Source organism: Choloepus didactylus, chromosome 16, assembly GCF_015220235.1.
Source record: "Choloepus didactylus isolate mChoDid1 chromosome 16, mChoDid1.pri, whole genome shotgun sequence".
Taxonomy (NCBI): domain Eukaryota; kingdom Metazoa; phylum Chordata; class Mammalia; order Pilosa; family Megalonychidae; genus Choloepus; species Choloepus didactylus.
This window is the reverse complement of record NC_051322.1, coordinates 56,732,198-56,756,138: the sequence shown is the minus strand read 5'-3', so window position 1 is coordinate 56,756,138 and position 23,941 is coordinate 56,732,198. Positions and strand designations below refer to the sequence as shown.

General features: G+C 41.1%; 1 protein-coding gene across 1 annotated transcript in view; it reads left to right on the top strand.

The window, feature by feature from the left end:
* The window catches only part of LAMA3 (laminin subunit alpha 3), a 289,773-nt gene that overhangs the window by 62,249 nt on the left and 203,583 nt on the right, over nucleotides 1-23,941 (top strand). Inside the window, exons 8-12 of the mRNA XM_037806378.1 lie at nucleotides 2,611-2,729; nucleotides 6,922-7,012; nucleotides 7,584-7,715; nucleotides 9,081-9,143; nucleotides 16,088-16,222. Of these exons, the coding sequence (XP_037662306.1) occupies nucleotides 2,611-2,729; nucleotides 6,922-7,012; nucleotides 7,584-7,715; nucleotides 9,081-9,143; nucleotides 16,088-16,222 (540 nt within the window). The remainder of the gene's footprint in view (nucleotides 1-2,610; nucleotides 2,730-6,921; nucleotides 7,013-7,583; nucleotides 7,716-9,080; nucleotides 9,144-16,087; nucleotides 16,223-23,941) is intronic.

The window sequence follows — 23,941 nt, the reverse complement described above, 5'->3', positions numbered from 1 at the left end:
CTTTGCCCATGCTCATGAAGAGGCTGGGATCATGTCGGTCTAATGGAGTCGGGTCTGTCCAGTGTAATGGAAAAAGCCACAAATGGAGGTGAAAATGCCCACCCCAAATCCAGACAGAAATAGGAGAACAAAAATAACAACAATAATAACTGTTAATATTTATTAAGCCTTTACTATGGGTGAAGGATTTGACTGAGGGCTTTAACATGTTGGCTTCTCTATTTAGCAATATTAAATGTGATGCAGCCATTATAAATTTGTAAACCCCTTCCAATTCTTAGAATGTGATACGGGATAGGAATCCTACCTATTTTGAGCACTGAGATCCAGAGAAGGTGGTGAGATTGATGTCTAAGCAGAGAGCACTGAGGGGAATGGGGAACCAGGAGGAGCAGGGCAGTGGAGTGGACAAGAGAGAGGAGTGAAAAAAGACGGGAGGCTGCTTTTAACTTAGGGGTGGAATATAAAGTAAGAAAACTATTATTTTTAACCAACAAGCCCTAACTAAGACATCCAACTGAAAATTATCTTTTAAACTGATATTCTTAGGAAGCCACATAATGATTCCAATTGCAGAAGACATTTTTGTAATTTTTAGTTGCTGGCTTTAGAGACTGGCCCATTTTTCTGAATATTCTTAGCATTTGAAAGATTTCCTTTTTTGTTTTTTTTTTTTTTTGCAATGATCAAAAGGAATGTGGAGCCAAATCTGTTGAACTAGGTGGATAATAATCTGTACTTTGTAATTTTTGGTCAAATGTTTTTGTAATTATTTAAAGATGGGACTGATCTCATATGACCAGCAAACTTCCTCAAAAGGCAGGTCCTTTGAGGAATTCCGAGAATGTTTTGGAAGATGCTAACTTACTGGAAGGTGCTGATAGTTGCTTAAAGTGAATGCTCAGGTGGATGTCTGAGTCCAGGTATGTTACTTGGATAGCCATCCCTACAGGTGCCTCTCAGTGACTTCTCCATTCCTCACCCCCAGATAATGGTACCAGAAAGAGGGACCGTTTCTTTCACTGCTTTCAGGCATTGGCTTTGGATACTTTACTTGAATAAATACTGATCACACAAACTACAACATCTGCAAATTTGATTAGTGTTCTAGACTAACAGAACCTTCAGTGAATGACACGCTTCAATCCAACACATAAGACAGAAAATGTTTCCTTTGATAAGTTTTTAGCCTTTTAAAACTTGTCAAAATGGTTAAAAATTACAGAAACAGCTTATGGAAATCAGGCTTATTCAGATCCATTTATTAGGTGCTTTCTAAATTCCATTTGAATTATACAACTTAAAATATATGAACTTCTGAAGAAATCACTACTGTAGTAAATACACATGCCTTTGATTTTGTTTTTGTCATGGCACCAAAGAGGAAATGAAAACATGAAAGTGCTCGGCATGCAAAAATCAGTAGCTTGTCTAATTTCTAATTCAATCATCTTCCCCAATAAATTCACCAGGAAACTTAAGGCATACAAATTACTAGAAAGACCTGGAAAATTTGATTCAGATAGAATGTAAAGAATACATATTCTGCCTAGGAAAGAATGAGGATTGTACTCATTTTATTCATCTTGGCAAAGATGAAAATCCTAAATGGGTTTTAAATTAAATAAATTTTAGAAGTATCATTTACTACTTGTAGATAGTTTGGAAATTATAAATTAAAAAAGAATCACCAAAGAGGGCCACTATTAATATTTTGTTTGACCTTAGTGTTTTTTTAATCCATATTTTAATCAAGATTGTATTTCTATTCAGTGTTATCCTGCTGTTTTTCATTTGGTATTTTAGATATTTCCCCACGTTATTAAAAACTCCTTGACATAATCTTTGATGACATATGATACTGTCACCCTATGGATTCAGGTCAATTCAGCCATTCATTGTTGATTACTCACCATGAACCAAGGACTATACTCTGCAAACAAAACGTAGTCTCTGCCTTCATAGAATTTACAGTTAAGCAAATATACTGTTGTTTGCTTAGCCATTCCCCTATAGTTAGACACTGAGATTATTTACAGTGTATCACTATGACAAGTAGTGCTAAGATGAAAGCTTTAGAAGTATTGGCTGAGAGTATAGTGTCAGAATTCTGCCGTTCTTACTTACAAGCTAGCCAAGCATGGACATATCATATACTTTCACCTCTCTAAGTCTCAACTTCCCTATTGAGGGTATGGAGAAAATGGTGCCTAGCTTGGAGAGTAATTGTGCAGATTAAATGAGAAAATGCATGTAAAACACTTTTCAAAGGTTACTACGAGGACAATTGGTATCGTTAGCAGTAGTAATAGCAGCAGTAGTACTCTTCTCTGTTAATTGGCATTTTGGTTTCTCTCACTTTGTTGTAATTATATATTATTACTTTCAGGAGAGAAATTCCCACTTAATATCAAATGAAATACCAAATAAAAGGAGCTATAAATTACATATTGTTATAGAGTAAAAATTCCTAAAATTTTCCACTGACAATGTCCCTGGTGCTCCAGAATAGACTTTATTGTAGCTCAATGAGCAGTAATATTATCTGGGGGAAATTACTGAGTGTCTCATAGTAATAATGAAATCTTGACTTACTAATGCTTTTCTCAGCATGCAACTGCCATGGCCACGCCACCGACTGTTACTATGATCCAAGTGTTGAGAAGCAGCAGGCAAGCTTGAATATCCAAGGCATCTATGCAGGTGGAGGGGTCTGCATTAATTGCCAGGTGAGGAGGTACTGAAGTCAAAGAGGGTATGTCATCACAGGGAATGAGCATTCAGTAAGCCCCATTCCCAAAGAGGTGTAAAGAAAGTGATGAGCAATTGAAAGTGTTTTCTGAGACCATTCTCTACTATTGTATCCAACGGCCTTGTTAGCTGCATGTAATTTAGGCTTTGTAGGGAAAGTGGACTGAGGCATGTTTACTCACACTCCTTTGATTAGGTTCTTCTGTTGATTAGGTTATTCATGTAGGTCTTTGCCTAAACTGAGAGGAGAATTCCTAACCATCCTGAGAGCCATCCTGACTGCTATCCATCTCACAGCAGAATGGCTTTAAGATAAGAATGGCAAACAGGTGTGAATTTCAGTACAGAGCCTCAATCTTGTTTTCAGAAGGGTTCTGAATCCAACTCAGTGAGGAAGTGCATTGTGATCGATTAATGATGCCTAGCATAGGCCACAAATACAAAACACTGATTGTTCAACCCTTCTGTAAGACAAATGGGATCACTGAGATTTAGTCAAGAGGGATGTATGGCAGAGGAGGGTACAAGTATTCATGCATTAAGATATTCATTCAAAATCAAGTGAAATGTTTATGGATTTGGTCTGTATTGCCATTCATTCATGTACGCTTTCAGGGTGATGTTTTGTTAATATTACCATCATGGAGACACTCTTCATATGAGATGCCCGCTTATATGGAACCAGGGCCACAAACCCCTAGAGAGATTCACCATTATCCTCCTGTCTCCCACTCCACATATTTTATATCATCTGCTATTGCAGATAAGTGAAAGTCTTGGCTTATAGATCACAGGGCTTCATATGTAAGTGAAAGATTCCCAGCTCTTCGTAAGGCTATTTACTACAAGACCCTCAGGGGACTCACATGCACACTAAAGTTGAAGATGCACTGGACTGAGATGTGTGGGTAGAATCCTTTCTCCAGCTGAAGGACCCTGATCCTTTGATGTGTCTTCAAGGTGTCTTTAGAATACTTCGTTTCTACTCTTCCTTCTTTCACTATGTTCTGAACAAACCATCAATATAATTCTTTTTGCATAGTGGCTCTGCAAAAACATTTTTCTTTTTCATATGAAATTACTGAAATCTTCTTTCAGTACACTGAATATTTTTTCCAACTTCAACTTAAAATGCCTTTGCTAAGTTAGATATTTAATTAGCATAACTAATATTTATTTTATATTCATAATCAAAGAGCAAGGGGAAAGTTCTGTGGGGTTTATAATACAGATATAATATATATATGAAACTAAGGCATGAAAAACAGGGAGAGAAACAGGGAAATGGACTTAAAGGACTGCAATGTTTCTACAGTTTTCATGAAGCAGTACAATACTAACTCTAAGTAGACTGTGAAAAGTTAAGGATGTACATTGTAATCCCTAAAGCAACTAACAACAAAACAATAAAAGAGGCATAGGTAAAAGGCCAATAGATAAAATTAAATGGAATTTTTAAAAATTATTCAGATAATTCAAAAGAAGGGAAGAAAGGAGGAAGAGGAACAACAAAGCAAACAGACACATGCAAGCTTATACACACACACAAACAAATCCACTTATGTTACATCACTTCAAGATTAAGTATAAAACTACAGTAATCAAAACAGGGAGAAACTGACATAAAGATTGACAAATAGATAAATGGAACAGAAAGCTTAGAAATGGATCCACACTTACACAGACATAAGATTTTTGACAGAAGTACCAAAACAAACCAATGGGGGAAAGAGAGAGACCTTTCAACAAATGGTTCTGAAATAACTGAATATGTGTGTGTGTGTGTGTGTGTATGTGCAGGTAGGAAAGCATCCAGAAGATAAGCAAGCTGGTCATGATCCCACAGGGGAGCAGCTCTCAGAGACAGATATATTCTCATGTGGTATTGATTTTATATTTATTTCTTGGGTTTATTAAGTATTGGTTTGAGGAGTGTGAAATTTTACATAGGGTGGCCAGTTCCTTGGGAGGTGGCATTTGAGTAAAGACCTGAAAGAAGTGAGGCAATGAGCCAGGCATGTATCTGGGGAGAGCATTCCAGGAAGAGAGGCGGCAAGGGCAAAAGGCCCTAGGGAGCATGGAGGCCAGAGTGGTGGGAGGGGTGAGTACGGGGGCAAGTCATGGGATGTGAGTCCACAGGGGTAATGAAAGCCAGATCATGCAGGGTCTTGTAGGCCTGGTAAGACAATCAGTGATGGGGCCCCTGGGAGAGTTTGGCCAGAGAGTGAACTTCCCATAGCCTCCATGTGCTTGGGGATCAGAGAAACAGAAGCCAGCAGCAGTGCTATAGGTGTTGTGAAGGAAGAGACAGAGACAGAGACAGAGACAGAGACAGAGACAGAGACAGATAGAGTCAGAGAGAGAGAGAGAGAAAGAGAGAGACAGAGAGACAGAGACAGAGAGACAGACAGACATGGGGTTTGCCTGAAGATTGAAAAGCACTTTTGGAAACTTCTGCTTGGTCTGGGGTTTCTAGGTGAGTGTTCCACAGAACGCTTTGCTGTGTGGTGACAGTGTTGAAGGAGGGGGCTACTGAGGGTGGTTCCCCCCCGCATAGAATCCATCAGCACCCACCTCACCCTTTAGCTTGTATGGTTGAGGTTTTGTCATCTTTTTCAAAGTGTTGTGCAAATACAACTTCAAGATCCCCTCTTCCCAGCTTTCCCCGGTCCCTCCACTATAGAAATGATGGAGTCACCAATGTCCTTGGGCCCTGACCTGGGTGAGCCTCGGTCCAACCACGTGGAGCATAGTACAGGCCCTAGACAATCACCTGGTATAGAAGGCAAATGGCAGGTGCTATTCTATCAGTAGAGTAATCTGTTGCTCTCTCAGTCATTTGTTGCTGTCCTTTGTGTCCTAAAAATTATAACTTCTTTGTGGGAAGAATTTTTTTCTCACTCAAATAGCAGGTGCTTCATTAAGCAATTTTGTGATAGAGGGGAAAGCCTGTGCTGTCCACTTCAGAGAATTTTCCCTCATTTTCTATCCAGTGGGAAAAATTCCACAGCCAAGTTTAAGCTGATGTCCTGTGTCTATTATAAGTCACAGTGGTGAGCAACAGAGTTGAAGGGTTAATTGGCATTTGATGAGAAGGGAGGGTGGACTACAGCTGTTTCTTATTTGCCCCAAATGTTTATTCATGTAAATTTTAAAACAGAGAGATGGCCAGTGTGGTTTTAGACCTCAATGTTAAAGTGAATTCAGATTTTAGCCCACAGGACAAAGAATGGTAATAAATAAAAGTCTGCAGTTAATAAAAACATCTAAGCATGAGAAAGGCTACAGAAAGGGTCTTTGTTCTTCACTCTGTCTTTCTATGCAGACTCTTGTATGGGTCAAAGTGTGTTATATTTGTTCTTTTTAACTTCCTATTGACTTTTATTTCATTAATGAAAGGCCACTGTCGTCCTAGTTATTTCCAAATTAGAGAGAGAGAGAGAGAGAGAGCCAGAATCAAGCTAAATCCATGGTGGATAGTTCTTGGAAACCGATGATCCATGTTGGGTAATTTAATTTTGTGGCAATTACAAGTATTAACTATGCAAAAAAAAAAACGGCCTAGTATTAAACTTTAAAATGAGCTCTGTGTATGACACCCATGCTTACTTTTTCCATTCATGTAATAGAAATTTTTGGAAAATAGTTTCATGACTAAAGCACAGATAAAATTAGAACAGTGAGAGAAGAGGATCTGTATAGGCTATTTCTTCCAAAATGGGAGAAAATATAAATTTACACATGACCCTTTATTCCTTGGGTTAAGCCCAAATGTGATTTATTATCCATTCATTGGTTCTTCTGAATGAAGATATGGGGAATAGTTCTCCTGAGTTTTTTCTCACTCAAATGGCAAGTGCTTCATTAAGCAAATTCTGTAGGAGAGGGCAAAGCTGGGCCTGTCCAGTTCAGGGAACTTGCCCTCATTTCCTATTCCAATGGGGAAAAAATTCCAGAGCCAAGGTTAAGCTGATGCTCTGCAGTAAATCTTGGAGATGCAATATCAAGATCAATGTTGTTGTTGGTTTTTTTTTTTTTTTTTAGTGACTTTCCAATTACAATTGGGTATGATAGAATTAGACCCTGATCATTTTATTTCTCTGGATGAATAGCACACAATACAGACTTCTCCAGCACTCTTCCTACTAAGTTTCCTTTGTTTTTTCCTAGCATAACACAGCTGGCGTAAACTGTGAAAAGTGCGTTCAGGGTTATTATCGCCCCTACGGCGTTCCAGTCGATGCCCCCCACGGCTGCATCCGTAAGTTTTAATGTAACTTAGTACATCTCAGATAATGTTCATTACTTCAGGGAAGCCAACAAGTTAACTTCTGATTGGTTGGTAAATCTCTTCCTTTCCTCTGTCTTTGTATTATTAGTTCCCTCTTCCTTTCCTCTTCAGCATCATCCCATGAAGACTGTCCATCCCTTCACTTGTGCCCACAAAGAATAGGCACTGGCAGAGGAAGGCAGGACATCATGAATGCAGTCGTGCCTTGCCAGGAACTTTGCTAGTTTCTTTCTTCATCACTGAAGTGGTCCTTAGAGATGTTAGAGGCTTAGCAAAAAATACCCCCAGGACACATAAATCCTGAACTAACTAGGCAAAGGACACTAGAAGATGCAGGGCTGGAAGGTTGCTTGCAGTGCACGGCTGCTCCAGTCTCCCAGATGTACTCAGAGGAGCTGGGACAGTCTTTACCCTGTGCCCTTTCAAAAGTAATTGCAGGCCAATGAAAAAGTATTCAACTTTGCCTGAGAAGTATTGAGACGTAGTTGCTTCATTCTGTGCACCGAGGGACTTGTCCTTTTAAAATGTGGATTTCTCTCAGCTTGCAGCTGTAACCCCGAACACACGGACGACTGCGAGCAGGGCTCGGGTCGCTGTCGATGCAAGCTGAATTTCCAAGGAGACAACTGTGAGAAGTGTGCAGATGGGTACTATAATTTCCCCCTTTGCTTGAGTAAGTACCTGCTGCGGTAGGAGAGGCTGCCCTTTTTGTTACACAGCTGGGCTTTGTGTGTAAAACACCTGGGGGCCAGGAAGGCAGGGTTGGGATAGGGGTGGGGGGACAGAAATTGGCCAGCTAGGTTGTATATGCATGAAAGTGTTTCCAAAAGTTTGGAATATAAAATTTACATAAGCATGTAAATCATTTATATCTCCAAGGTGTCAAGGTGCACCGTAGAAATTGTCATTTTAGTAGATCAAAAGGGCCAAATGTTGGCAATTTCAACCTGATAGTAATCCGTGTGTGGGATTTTTCTTCACCAATATAGAAGTACTGCTGTGGGCATCCAGGGGTTTGTCTGCATACATATACTGAGTTTCATCTTTCGGGGGGGCTGGGAGGATGTGTTTCCTCTTCCCCACTGTACAACAGACCAAGTTATCGTGGGCCCCACCTCCATCCACTGCAGTAGTCTAAATGAACATTTTGCCATTGCATAAAGAAAAAACACACCAGTGTCAGAAATGCTATAGAACTGGAAGCAGAAGAAATTAGGAAATTAGCTATGTAGTAGCGGTTCAGTTTGCACTGCAACAGTGTAAAAACTGCACTTGTAGGTTAGAACATGAAAACACTGTCTCAAGAAGAGCCACCCCACCCCCACCCCTTGCTACATTAATTCTTCCCATCCCCCACCCTCAAAGCTCCTGCAGATCAATCACAGGGAAAGTACATTAAGGCAAGTTGTGGGCATATGGGAGCAGGGCTCATGCGAATGGGTTTATGTCCTGATTCACACCTGCTGTCCCAGGGTAAAAATTAAAATAGCACCCACTTTCACTCTCCAGGGTGTTCTAGCTTGGATGCTAACTATAAATTATCTTATCATCATCTAAAGGACCCAATGTTTTAGGCCCAAATATATTGGCACCACATTGGGACTTAATCAGCTTAGAATCATGATGGGACTGAGAAAGAACTGCATGTACTTTCTTATTGAAAAAAAGAAAACCTGAAACAATTTTACAGCATAAACAAAATTTTGAGGAATAAACTTGATAATATTTTAAAAAAGTTATTCTCAATTTTACATTAAAAAAAAAAAACAAAACAGTAAGGATGCTAAAGAAGCCAACCCTATCCCTGCTTGGGTTGAGATTTATCTATTGTGAGCACCAAATGTCCATTTCTGTTTGCTAATATCCAGTTACTAGATACATTTGAAATACCTCAATAATGCCTTTCTTTCAATTAGTTTCTACCCACTACTCTTTGCTAAATTAGAGAGGGCTTGCTTCTTCTAGTTAGTGCAATTGAATGTTTTAGTTTATTATTTCATTAATCATTCTGTTTCTTTTTAATTGAACTCTTTTATAGGAATTCCCATTTTTCCTATTTATACTTCAAGTCCAGAAGATCCTGTAGCTGGAAATATAAAAGGCAAGTAACCTCCCTCTTGGTTTAACTTAAGTGAAAATCTTATACTCAGTATCCTTTTCCTATTTCCTGTGCAGGTGGCTATGCCCAAGTTCAAAGCCTCTTACGAGAGCATGGCGGGCACATTGCAGTTGTCTCCTAATTTGAGCTCCTGACCACCCACCATTCTCTACTTTGTAATGGTGCTAGGAATGATCAAGGAAGTGAAACAGAGCTGGGATTTACATCATTAGCTTGCTCAAAAACATTCACTGGCTGCCCTTGGCTTACTGCCTTATTTGGACTCCAAAAACAGACCCTGAGAAAGGAATTGAGTGCAAATTTGGGAGGTGATCCCTGGAAACACCAGTGAGGGAGTGAGAAGGGAGTGAGAAGGGAGTGAAGGATGCCATTATAAAGGTGCATTAGCAAGCAAGGTGTTACTGGAGCTACTGGAGCTCCATCCCTCTAAGCACCTCTAGGGGATAGCACAGAACTTGCTAATGGGATAATCTGTCATGGATGGAGGCCTGCTTCTGGGGCATTCACTCTTGGGCACCGAGGAGCTTCTGCAGCCAGAAAAAAGTCCTTGGGCAGAGAGTAGCAGAGGTTGTGCAGTAAGCAGCCTTTGGGACGGAGGAGGGATGTGGGTGCTACACCTGCCTCATCATTCATTCTATAGGTATTTATTTCCTATTTTGTGCAAAGCAGCACTAGCTGTTGGGGACTTAGTGATGAGCAGAATAGAAAAGAAAATCTCATCTCTCCTGGAATTTATATTCCAGTGGTAGGAGCCAGATAATAACATACATAATATTCAAATCACTAAACAAAAATATGTGATACATTAGACTGTGATATGCAGGGCTGCTGTGTGCCTGTGTTCAGGCTGTGTCCTGCACAAGGGAGCCACTCTTAAGGAGGTGGGGCAGAGCTATGCTCATTGTAGGCAAAAACAATTTGCATGAGAAGATTCCAGACCTCTAGGCTCAATCCTGGACTTGGGGGAAGAGCCATTTCCTAGATAGTCCCACATGGAATGCACACTTAGAAGGGCACACCCGCACCAATGTAAGGGCACATGACATGTACACAGATCACACCCATAGGGATCATGCTCAGTTATCCACTGAGTGTGGGTGCCCAGATAAGCCTGATGTTCACATGGTTATCTCAGCAGGGAGGGGGTGTGCAGGGCATATGTGAGCATGTGCACACTTACCTCCTGCAGTGTCCAGGGTCTGGTGGGCAGGCAAAAAGATGGTCTCTGCAGAGTTCTCCTTGGCAGAACAGTTGAGGTTGTGCAGTAAGGTAGTATATTAGGGTATGGACTGGAGGCAGCCCTGGTGATAAGTACCATGGAAAAAATAAGGACGAGAGGGAGGTTAGGGAATGTGAGGTTTTCATATTTAAATAGGGTGGTCAGGGAAGGCCTCACTGAACAGAAAATTAAAGTTAGGATGCAGGTATCTGTGGGGGAAAGCATCCCAGGCATTGGAAAGATCAGGTGTAAAGTCCCTCGGGTAGGGGTGTTCAGTGAACCAAGAGGAGGCCAGATATGTAAAAGTGGAGTGATTAAGGGAGAAAGCAGTAAGAAAGGGAAGTACCAGGGACCAGATTGTAGGTTCTTGTCTGCCATGATAAAGACTAACTTTCATTCCCTCTGAATGAGATGAGCCATGGAGAGTTTTGCACAGAGAAGTGATCTTTGTGGCTACTGTGTTGGATCTTTGTGGCTACTGTGTTGAAAACAAACCATAGGAGGAGAAGAGAAGAAGCAGAGACCTGCTGGGAAGCTATTTTAGTAATCCATGAAAAAGAGATGATGATGGCTTGGACCAGGGTGGTACTAGTGAAGGTGATGTGAAATGGACAGATGTGTATATAATAAAAAGGTGGAACCAACAGAGTTTGCTGATGAATTGTTGGACTGGAGTGGAAATTAAGAGAAAGAGAGAACTCTGGGGTGTCTCTGGGGCTTTTAGAATGAGCAAACTGAAGGAGGAAGCCGCCAATTATTGAGATAGGATGGAATGTGAAGGAAGAGAAGGCAAAGCACATGGGCTCAGGGTGGAGGCAGGCAGATGCTGTGGGAGGAGCTTGTGGAAGCTCTCTTCTGGTTGCTACTTTTTGTTCTGTGAAATAAGAAGCAAGGTCAGGGGCAGAAAGTGAGGATGAAGAGGCAGCGTGGGGGCTGAGGAGAGATAAGGGTGAAGGAGTCACCTAGGGTGGTAGAGGAGAAAATGGTCAAGGGAAATGTCATCAGGTTGTTGGGCAGCACAAAGAGTCACTTGAAGTCAGTGGCCTGAATGTGCTGAAATAAAAACTCTTTTCTTCAGCATTCATAGTTATATGGTGACTCCGGTTTCCTTCTTATCCTCATTTCCTATTTCTACCCCCGGTCCTGATGTGGGTATTGTCTTGTGCCCTCCTCAGGCATTTGGTCACTTAGGACTGTAATCCCTCCAGAACCTATCACAGCCTCTTGCCCATAGAGGGTCCCAGCAAATGCTTCCTTCAGGTTGGTTAACTGACTAGAATGGAACTTAGCTTTTGAGCCTTGATTACAACACACATCTCTGGTTTCCCTCTACAAGAATGTTTTAGATCTCTTATTTATGGTTTGTTTACAGTAATCTCTTTGTTATACAATTGCTTTCTTCCCCCAAGCAGACTGGTGGTGACATCAGGAAACAAAATTTAATTAAACTTGAGGGAAGTTCAGGAGTCTGTTACAAAATGTTAGGGAAGCCCGAGAACACAGCCTCAAGGAAAAGAAGTTTCAATTAGTGCAATTAGGCTCTTTTAGGAATTTGAATGCATAGATAGGCACTTCTATTATGAAAAGGTTTTAATTCTCCCAATCACTTTGTGAAGAAGAGTGACCTGTCATTATTGCCAAAGTTCTGAGTTCAGCGTGGCTGGGGCTGGGGATGTGCTAACAAGGAGAACTCTGAAGGTTGGGTGAGAGCCTCTGTAGCTTGCTTTGCTGATTGTGTTCCTTCCCAGACTGGGAATTTTGTTTGCCTGGCAGGGTGGGGTAGCCGCTGTTGGCTTGGAGACCTGCCAGAGAAAGCTTAGAGATGGATAGGCACATTCGGATATCTCAGTGTGGAGACTCTGTATAGGTGCCAGTAAAATGGAGTTTAAGGAATGGTGTTTACCAAAGAGAACTGTATTCTTGAATTGTTCACATACTTTCCATTCATTAAACTTTTATTTGATTAAGTGCCTACTCTGTACTAGACACTGCCAAGGCAACTGCCTGCTACACAGTCCTTGCTCCCAGGGAGCTCCCAGTCTTACAGGAGACAAAGACAGGTAAATGGTTATGAGAGCAGGTGTTAGGTGCTATGATGGAGCAAGAACACAAAGCCAAGGGAGCATGCAGTAGGGGCATCCTTACAGCTAGGGTGGGAGAAGGAAGGAAAGGGAAGGGAAGGGAAGGGGAGGGGAGGAAGGAAGAAGGTATAGGTTCTGGAAGGGCTTTTCTAGAGCAGGAGGAGGAGGCATCCAAGCTGAGTCTTGGAGGATGAAGAGGAGTTAGCCAAGCAGAGGGCAGCTAAGAGAAGGCATGGGGATAGGAGAGCAAATGGATAGGTAGGTCATTGGGGCTGAATCATGGGGAGGGGGGAAGGAGCAGAGCTAGAGGATTAGGAAAAGACCAGATTGACAGTCAGGTTCAGACGTCAGGTTTGCTTTGCACAACTGCACCTCACCTTAGGGGGCACCATAACCATTGAAGACACTGGATGTCGTGCATATTTATTATGACACTTTTGCAGCAGGTCGCAAGAAAGTATCTTGAGGAAGGGGCACCTTTTTCTAATTTGCACAAAGGTGCAAGCTTGGAAGATTTTGAAGGATCTACTGTATCACATATGTCAAGGACTTTGGATTGTCTCCTCAAGGCAATAGGACCTATGAGGGGGATTTAACTGGGAAGTGATATGGAAAATTTGGAGTGTTAGAAAGATCACTCTTGACACGAGCATGGAGAATGAATTGGAAGGAGCAAAACTGGAAGCCATATTAGGAGGCTCGTGAAATAATCCAGGCAAACAAGAGTGAGTTGCTGAAATTAGGCTCTGGAATTCTGGAAGGAGAGGAGGATTCAAGCAAATTTCCTGAGATAAAATCACTAGACCTGGTGAGGAGGTGTGGGAAGGTGAGGGTGAAGGAGGATTGGGGGATCTCTGAGGTTTCTGGCTCCATCACTGTGTGGGACTATCTAGTAGATAAGGAAGAAGAAACATTGAAAAGTGTATTTCCAAAACATGGTTTCTTAAGTGTATAGGTACTGGATTTCTTTCTTCTTCTTCTGTTTACAGATTGTTGTAAATCAGAATTCTTTCGACCTTAATGCCAAGATAAAGTTCAAGCTTGTGACTGAATCCAATGCTGGGTTTAACACCAAATCTGTAATTCACAGTAAAGCTTCCCCTTTGCCTGTGGCTTTCTCAGCCTGCTGTGCCATGGCCTTGGGAACTTGGAATGACAAGGCAGTGCTTAGGCCAACCTGGGTTCCAAGGCTCCTATTGTGACAAATGTACCCTGGACACTTCCAATACCTTTTTGTCAAATTAAGCAACTGCATTCCATTTAAATATGAATAAGTTAGAGGTTATGCAAAGATGAATGCTATTCTGATTTACAATGATCTTTTTTACTGAATTATCGTATTAGAGAAAAATAATTCTACAATCTTCTTATTAACCTTTTATCTGACAGGTCAAAGATTTAGCGCAAAGGGGAAGGGCTGGAATTTGGCTAACTTTTTGGATTATCTATTATCTAATACATGTAAAAAATCTTTCCAAAATGCATGAGACTTCCCTTTCTTGATAAGAAGGGGGAACTCTTCCTTCTGGTAACATGTTGTAGATTTAGATGCTAATGAAATTGACAGAAATAGAGATATTTTAAACGTAAGAGATTGGTTTGACTAGTCTAGGACAAGCTAGTCTAGGACAAACCCTGAAGGTTGCATTTAAAGCAGTTATCAGCATGGGCTCCTAGTGTAAGAGAGTATGGGTTTTGGAATCAGGCAGACCTAGGTTCAAACCTAACTCTGCACTCCTGGCTGTGTGATCTGGGCCAGTTAATTAGCCTTTCTGAGCACCTTTTTCCTCAATTCTAAAGCACTTGCCTATCTTCCAGAGCTCTTGCTTGACTTCATAATTTATCCATTCAAAATAATGAAGCCAAGTAAGAGCCTGTTTTTTTTGTCAAGCGATACTGGGTGCCAGGCACTGTGATGGCCCAGGGCGTCCTGTGGTGAGCCCCCACTGAAGTTCTCAGGCTGCTCAGTGTATCACTTTTTTACTGCTGTGTAATAAAGCACCGAAAAACACAGTGGCCTAAAGAACAAGGATTATTTCTCACAATCGTATGGGTTGGCTGAAGGGTCCATCGGCGGGCCTCCCTGGAAGCTCTGCTGGGGCGGGGCTCAGTGGGGACAGCTGGCGTCTCCCTCCACACGACCTCGCATCCTCCAGGAAGCCAGACCGTCTGCCACATGCCGGTGTCTCAAGAGGTTCCTAGAAGGCGAATGTGCAAACCGCAAAGCCTCTTGGGCCGGGGTCCATAAATCATGTGACAGCACTTCCGCCTCATCCCATTGGTCAAAGCAAGTCACGAGGCCAGCCTGCTTCTAGGGGTGGAGAAATCTGTGGCGCATTTTGGTGGGAGGAGCCCTACGTGATTTGCGGGCGCTTTTAATCTACCATGTGGGAGTGGTGGTGGGGAGACAGAAAACCCGTAAGTGATTTCGAAAGTTACAGTGTTGTGCGAGACAAACGCAGCTGAGAACGGGAATAAGAAAAGGAGAGGGGAAGGTGGGCTAGGGAAAGCCCTTAAAACAGATGAGTCAGAGAAGACCTTCCTGAGGAATTGACGTTGAAACTGAGACCTGAAGGATGAGAAAGAACCAGCCCTGCGCCAAGAGCCAGGGGAGAGGGGCTCCAGGCGGTGCAGTCAGCCTGAGTGAAGGTGCCGAGGTGGGAAAACACTTCTCTGAGGTATCCCACACAGCCAGGCTGCAGGGAAGGCCTTGCCGCAGAAGGAATAAGTGAGATAATGCTGGTGAAGCCCCAAAAGCCATATTCTGACATGCAGTAGGGCTGGGTTTATATTAGTTTCTTTTACTTAAAAAAAAAAAAGGTCAAAATATGTTTAATTTAAGATTGTCTTTAGATGGTGTTAGAGATTCAATCATGCTCCCTGCCACTCCCACCACCCCCCAAGAGACATGTTTAGGTCCCAACCCCTGGTTCTGTGGGTCTGAACCCATTTGTAAATAGGACCTCTGAATATGTTATGAGTTGAGGTGTGCCCAAACTGAATGAGGGTGGGCCTTAATCCAATATGGCTGAAGTCTTTATAAGCAAAGAAAATTGGTCAGGAAGGAGAAAACATGGGGAGCAGTCAGAAGCTGGAAGTCAACAGAACCCAAAAGAGGAGGACACCCCCATGCACACTGCCATGTGACAGAAAGGTCAAGGAACCCCAGAGATTGCCAGCCAGCCAGAAGACAGTGTCCCCAGGAGGGAGCAGCCTTCTAGCCTCTGAAATTATGAGCCAATAAATTCCTGTTGTTAAGCTAATCCATTGTGTGGTATTTGTTTTAGCAGCCAGGAAACTAATACAGATGGGGATTTGTTTAACTAAAGTTTTACTGTACAAGGCTCAGATTTTTTGGGGGGTGGGGTGGGGTGTTTTTATAGGGATAGATGTTGAAAGAATATTATTGTTTTGCAAATACCCATCCCTAAATGGCTTTAATGGCATCACTGACCTTTCCTGAATGTTTGTTTTATTTCTCTTTCAGACATTTTTCAGGTTTAAGAATGTTTATAAGTTGTAGATAATTCATTTTGTGTTTCCATGACAGAAATCTGCAGAAAGAGAGAGGTTAGCAAAGGAATGGAGAATAGAAACAATTTCTGACAGTCTCTTCTCCTTCACAGGGTGTGACTGTGACCTACAGGGCGTTCTCCCTGAAATCTGTGATGCCCATGGACGGTGTCTCTGTCGCCCTGGGGTAAGGGGTCCTCGGTGTGATACCTGTCAGTCAGGATCCTCCTTGTTCCCTGTTTGCCTAGGTAAGTGGGCAAAACCTAGCATATTGATAATCAGTCCCCTGAGATAAATTTCCTCCAGAAGAAATACAGAGGATCTTTCTGGCAGAGTTGTGTGACTTGCAGTTTGATAATTCACCTCTGGCTTACAGGCTCTGGAGTAACCTGTCTGGGTTCTAATCCTGGCTCTGGAGAGGAGGTGGTCTCTGAACTGTGTTGAGGAGCTTGTCAGGTAGACCAAAGAGGAGACAGAGCCTCCTAAGGGGAGGGAATACCGTATGCAAAGACATAGCTACGTGAAATGCCTAGGTAGGCTTTGCATCCCATCCTAATAGAAGTGACTGAAGGGGATGGAGGGAAGGGGGCAGGAGGTGTCTGGCCCAGTCCCTAGAGCATAATAGGTATGTTAAGGTTGTAGGGGAAGGGGGGGAGGGTGAGAAATAGACATCACACCAGTATTATAAACAAATAGGGACTTATTATAGGTAATTGGGTGCTGACCAAGTGGTTAAGGGTAAAAGCAGCAGGTGCGAGGCTGGGTTTTCAAAGAGGCTTTCGGTAGAATCACCGAGTTGTAAGACAAGACCACTGCAGCTCAAGGATGGAAAGGCCATGCTACTCCTTCCATGGCATATCTTGTCACCCAGGAAGCTAGAGACAGGGTGCGGCTGTAGAAATACTCAAGGAGCAGGATGGCAGCTTCCTCTCTACCTCCTACCTTCCTAATCTTATCCAAGTACTTATGACTTGCGAAACTCAGTTGACAACTAGAGCCCAGCTCCAAGGGGATTTGGGAAGTGTTGTTTTTTGCTTTCTAGCTTCTGCACACAGGGAAAGGTGAGAATAGGTTTTGCACAATCTTGCCTGCAGGACCAGCCATGCTAAGGAACTGTAAGTGGGCCATGGGAGCAGGAAAAGCCCTTCCCAAAGGTGGATGACAAAAGAGTGAAGAGAAAAGGTTGCACTAGCTATCAACTTGGGCAATTATTTAAACCCTCTGGTCCTCAATTTCCTCATCTGTAAAATGGGTATATAATAATAATACCTACCTCGTAACATTTGTTGTGAAGGTTACATATGTACTCACATGTAACGCTCTTAGAGCCTGGCAAACGTGCTTATGTTAGCTATTATTTTGCCCCATGCTTTTGCCCCATTTTTTCCCTCTGCATCATTTTAAGAGCCTGTAATCCCAATTACAGTGTATATCCCTGTTTGCTTAGATGGCTGCCTGCCATATCCCAAACCTTCCTTTTCCTCCTGACCCATTGGTGTGTCCTGATCCTGGAGCTTGCTCTCCTGTTCCCATTTCTCAGCCTTTGCTTCTCTGGAGCCACAGAAGCTCTCACCAGTCCCTTCCCAGAGATTGGTCACCTGGCAGTTAGGAGAAAATGGAAAGGAAGGGTGTCTATTCTTTCGCAGCCTTAACTACAACCAGAGAAATGCATTATCAGAAGTTGGAATTTCCAGTGCATTTCCTGTGTGTACATCACTGCAGGTGATGCTTATGTTAGAATAGCCACACTAAACGTAGATTTTAGGCTAAACTGGCTCTGTGGTCTGGTGTGGTAACCCTGTCCTTGTATATAACATTGTTTCTGTGGAACGATATCCCAAACATTGATGTTTTGGAGCATGAGTTGGGCACTGCTTACATTTCTGTTTTCAGCTGGAGACACTGAGTCTTTCACTGATGAAATGAAAAGAACTAGAAGGAGGGAGGTGGGATGCAGGCCTTCCAATTCAGATGTCCCCTAGGGCCCAAGGCCTAGAGGAGCTTATGTTGGCAGTAGGCAAGATTTTGAGTAGGGAAGATGAATCTTTTTTGACAAAAGTGGGAGGAGAAGGGATGGGGGCAGCCAAGTAGTTTATCCCATTCTCCTCCACCAAATATTTAAACTGAGTCGATAACATATAAGCACTTTCTAGCTGTTCTTTGTTTTTTTGTCACTCCTCAATTGTATCTTAATTTTAGACCCTTTAAGGTAAAGGAGGGGACTAAGATATTGCATGTTAATTTTCTAAATAATTCACTGACATTTAATTTTAGACCCTTTAAGGTAAAGGAGGGGACTAAGATATTGCATGTTAATTTTCTAAATAATTCACTGACATTCTTGTTAGCTGCCATCCTTTTTAGCAAAAGCAAAACTTTTTTTGTTGCTGAAAGTATCTCAAAAGTTTTTCTTATTCCTCTTCTATACAAGCTGCTACCTCCAGACTCCTTCTAGTAGAGTGAATTGCAAATATCCCAGTGTACCTATTCGTATGGGCCAGGCTCTCATGCTGTGTCATTGTGTTTATGGATACAGTTGTAAAGAATATTACAAAGTTTTGTGAAGGCTCTTTCCCACGTGGCTTCCCTATTAGAACTAATTCATTTTAAGGCAGGTAGAAAATGCAAGAGTGTTATTTGTGATAAAGCAGAAGGGAGGCAGACATTCTGGAACAATAGAATAAGAAACTTGATAGATCCTCTCTAAAGCAAAGCAAAAGTTTAACTGGTGAATATTATTTAGAAAATCATTTAAAGATAAAAAATCATTTAAATTCCTTCTGGAAATTGTCCTGAGGGCATACAACAAGTGGAGAAAAATTCATTCAAGAAAATCTACTAGCACTCAATAAAAACAGTCTGTGGGGGAACTTCTGGGAAGATGGCAGAGTAGATGAGGCAGAACAGGCTTCTCCTCTGTGAAAGAAACTGGAGAGTGGCTGGAGGATGCCTGGGACCGTGGTTTTGGCGTGTGAGTGGCTGTAGAGTGTCCCCCACGGTATATAGAAGGGATGTGGACAAAAACACAAGAAACAGTGACTTGAGGGACAGGGTGAGTTTCTTTGGCTGGGTCCACCTCCCAGGCTGGCAGTGGAGAGTTGACCTCCGGGCAAGGGAGTTGAGCAGCGGCTCTCCACTCCCATGCACCTACCTTGGTGGTTAGCTGGGAAGGTGATCCTCCACAGCCAGATGGCCAGGAGCGCCTGTGAGGAAACCGTGGATGCAGTGTTTGATGTCATCCCCACAGAAGTCTGGGGTACACGGGCAACAGTTGGGGAAAAGGAAATGGAGCCATACCAGTGCATCAGGAGCCCCTCCTCACCTCAGAGACTCATGGGCACACTGCAGGAGGGAGTGGGGCACATTTGATCTGCAGGGTGCCCTTGAGCAGATGACCTGCCTAACTGCTCAGGGCTCACCTCACAGCCTCAGGGCAGGCAGTGCTCATGCAAATGGAGAACTGTGCATTGACTGGTTCCCCACCTGGTTTGGACTCCGCCCAGTGCACAGGAGAAGTTCTAGGAAGACTGATTTGAGAGTGCCACCTGTTGGTACATTCGGGAAACTGCACTCCAGCAAGCTATAGCTCTCCTAAATTTATATAAATGCTAAAATAATCCTGCATTTCCAAAATAACCTTATCAAGACAAGCAAATGCCCTGAAGCCAACAGAAAATCAAAAAGCACTTGAAGAACCTAGAAGACATGGACAAGCCAAATGAACAAATTAAAAAGCAGGAAGAGACAAAATTTAGAGCAGTTAATAAAGAAGTACAATCAAATTTCCAAAACAACTTCAATGAGAAGACTCTTATTGAAATCAGGAAGACTCTAGAAGAGAAAATCAGGAAGAGGAAATCAAGAAGACTCTAGAAGAGCACAAAGAAGAATTTGAAAGAGTAAATTAAAAAAGCAGATCTTACGGAAATAACAGGTACTGGTTATCAAATTAAAAATGTACTAGAGACGTGCAACAGCAGATTTGAAGAGGCAGAAGAAAGAATAGGTGAAGTAGGAGACAGCACAATTGAATGCAAAGGCACAAAAGAACAAATGGTGAAAAAAATTGAAAAATTTGAAATGGATCTCAGAGAAATGATGGACAAAATGAAGTGAACAAATACAAGAATCATTATTGTCCCAGAAGGAGAAGAGAAGGGTAAAGGGCTAGGAAGAGTGTTTCAAGACATAGTTGGGGAAAACTTGCCAACCCTTCTAAATTACATAAATATGCAAATCAAAGATGCCCAATGAACTTTCAATAGAATAAATCCAAATAAACCTACTCCTAGACATATACTGATTAGATTGTCAAATGCTGAAGAGAAGGAGAAACTTCTGAAAGCAGCAAGAGAAAAGTGATTCACCACATACAAGGGAAACAACATAAGACTAAGTACTGACTACTCAGCAGGCACCATGGAGAAGGCAATGGTATGACATAATTAAGATCTGAAAGAGAAAAACTGCCAGCCAAGAATTCTTTATCCAGCAAAGCCCTCCTTCAAAATTGAGGAAGAGCTTAAAATTTTCACAAATGCTGAATTTGTTAGGAAGAGACCTGCCCTGCAAGAAATACTAAAGGGAGCTCTACCAGCTGAGTAAAAAAGAAAGGAGAGAGAGGTCTGGAGAAGGGGACAGAACTGAAGAGTATTCATAAAGGTAACTTAAATGGAAAAAGTGAGTGGAAAAAAATAGATCTGACAACTAAAAATCAAAGTATAAGGTGGCTGGTTCAAGAACTTCCTTCACAGTAATAACTTTGAATGTGAATGGATTAAACTCTCCAATTAAAAGATAGACTGGTAGAATGGATTAAAATGTATGACCCATTGATAAGCTGTTTACAAGAGACTCATCTTAGACCCTGTGACACAAAGAGACTGAAAGTTAAAGGATGGAAAAAAAATATTCTATGCAAACTGCAACCAAAAGAAGGCTGGGGTAGCTATGCTAATATTAGACAAAATAGACTTTAAAGGCAAAGATGTCATAAGAGACAAAGACTGACACTGTATATTAACAAAAGATCTGGTTCTTTGGTGGTTATTGATTTCTAGTTGCATTCTGTAATATATGTGTGTGTGTGTGTGTGTATATATTTCTGTTTTATTGAGATATATTCACATTCCATATAATCATCCACAGTGTACAATTAAGTATTCGTAGTGCTATCATACTTCTGCATTCATCATTCATCACCACAGTCAATTTTTCATTTTCCTTACAAAAAAAAAGAAGAAAATATAGATAGAACTTTGATGACTGATTGAATCTCTTTGCTTTTGATTGTTTTGTTGAGGTCTTCTATCTGTTTCTTCTTGAATCAGTCTGAGTGTTCATGTGTTTCCAGGAAATTGTCCATTTCCTCAAAATTATCCAGCTTGTTGATATACAGAGTTCATACTATTCTCTTATGATTTTTTAAATTTCTTTGGGATCCGTGGTAATTACCCCACTCTCATTTCTGATTTTATTTGTGTCTTCTCTCTTTTTTACTTTGTCAGTCTATTAAGGGTCTGCTAATGTTGTTGATCCTCTCAAAGAACCAACTATGGGTTTTATTTATTCTTTCTATTGATTTTTTTGTTCTCCAGCCCATTTATTTCTGCTTTAATCTTTGTTATTTCTTTTCTTCTACTTGCTTTAGGGTTGGTTTGCTGATTTTTCTCTAGCCTCTTCAGTTGTTCAATTAGGTCTTTGGTTTTAGCCCTTTCCTGGATTTTGAAGTATGCATTCAGAGCTATAAATTTCCCTCTCATCACTGCCTTCGCTGCATCCCATAGGTTGTGATATGTTGTGTTCTCATTTTCATTCATATCTAGATATTTACCAATTTCTTGCAATTTCTTCTTTGACCTACTGGTTCTTTAGGAGTGTATTGTTTAACCTCCATATATTTGTGAAAGATCTGGTTCTTTGGTTGTTGTTGATTTCTGTTTGCATTCCATTTTAGTCAGAGAATGTACTTTGAATAATTTCAATCTATTTAAATTTATTAAGACTTGTTTTGTGCCCCAGTATATGATCTATCCTGGAAAATGTTCCATGGGCACTAGAGAAGAATGTATATCCTGGTACTTTGGGATGTAATGATCTATATGTGTCTGTTAAGTCTAACTCATTTATCATATTGTTTAGGTTCTCCATTTTCTTATTGGTCCCCTGTCTAGTTGTTCTATCTATACAAGAGAGTGGTGTATTAAAGTCTCCCACTATTATTGTAGATGGGTCTATTGCACCCTTCAGTTTAGCCAATGATTGTATTATGTATTTTGGAGCTCCTTGATTGGGTGCATGATCATTTATGACTGTTATTTCTTCTTGGTGAATTATCCCTTTTGTTAATATATAGTGTCCTTCTTTATCTCTTATGACATCTTTGCATTGAAAGTTTATTTTGTCTAATATTAGCATAGCTACCCCAGCTTTTTTTTTGGTTGCAGTTTGCATAGAATATTTTTTCCATCCTTTTACTTTCAGTCTCTTTGTGTCACAGGGTCTAAGACGAGTCTCTTGTACAAAACAGCTTATCAATGGGTCATACATTTTAATCCATTCTACCAGTCTGTATCTTTTAATTGGAGAGTTTAATCCATTCACATTCAAAGTTATTACTGTGAAAGGAATTCTTGAACCAGCCACCTTATCCTTTGGTTTTTAATTGTCAGATCTATTTTTTCCACTCTCTTTTTCCATTTAAGTTACCTTTATGAATACTCTTCAGTTCTGTCCCCTTCTCCAGACCTCTCTCTCCTTTCTTTTTTACTCAGCTGGTAGAGCTCTCTTTAGTATTTCTTGCAGGGCAGGTCTCTTCCTAACAAATTCAGCATTTGTTTGTGAAAATTTTAAGCTCTTCCTCAATTTTGAAGGAGAGCTTTGCTGGATAAAGAACTCTTGGCTGGCAATTTTTCTCTTTCAGATCTTAAATATGTCATACCATTGCCTTCTCCATGGTGCCTGCTGAGAAGTCAGTGCTTATTATATAAATAATAATTTATTATTATATAAATAATACAAAAAAAAATCTACCTACAAATAAAAGCCCAGGGCCAGATGGCTTTACAGGGAATTTTACCAAGCATTCCAAAAACAATTGACACCATTCATGCTCAAAATCTTTCAAATAATTGAAGAAAAAGGAACATTACCTAACTCATTTTATGAAGGTAATATCACTCTGATACCAAAACCAGATAAAGACACTACAAAAAGGGAAAACTATAGGCCAATCTCCCTAATGAATATAGATGCAAAAATTCTAAACAAAATGCTTGCAAATTGAGTCCAAAGCACATTAAAAGAATTATACACTATGATGAAGTAGCGTTCATTCCTGGCATGCAGCGTGGTTCAACATAAGAAAATCAATTAATGATATGCAACACATTAACAAATCAAAGGGGAAAAATCAAATGATCATCTCAATAGATGCTGAAAAAGCATTTGACAAAATTCAGCATCGCTTTTTGATAAAAACACTTCAAAAGGTAGGAATTGAGGGAATCTTCCTCCATATGAAAAACCCACAGCCAGCATAGTACTTAATGGTGGGAGGCTGAAAGCCTCCCCCATAAGATTGGGAATGAGACAAGGATGCCCACTGTCATTTCTGTTATTCAACATTGTGCTAGAAGTTCTAGCCAGAGCAATTCGCCAAGACAAAGAAATAAAAGGTATCCAAATTGGGAAGGAAGAAGTAAAACTGTCATTATTTGCAGTGGATATGACCTTATATTTAGAATATCCTGAGAATTCAATGACAAAGCTACTTGAGCTAATAAAAAAAATCAGCAGAGTGGTGGGATATGAGATTAATGCACATAAGTCAGTCATGTTCCTATACACTATTAATGACCTAACTGATGAGGCAATAAAAAACAAATTCCATTCACAATAGCAACAAAAAAAATTGAGTCCTAGGAATAAACTTAACCAAGTTTATAAACTTGGTTTATAAATAGGTG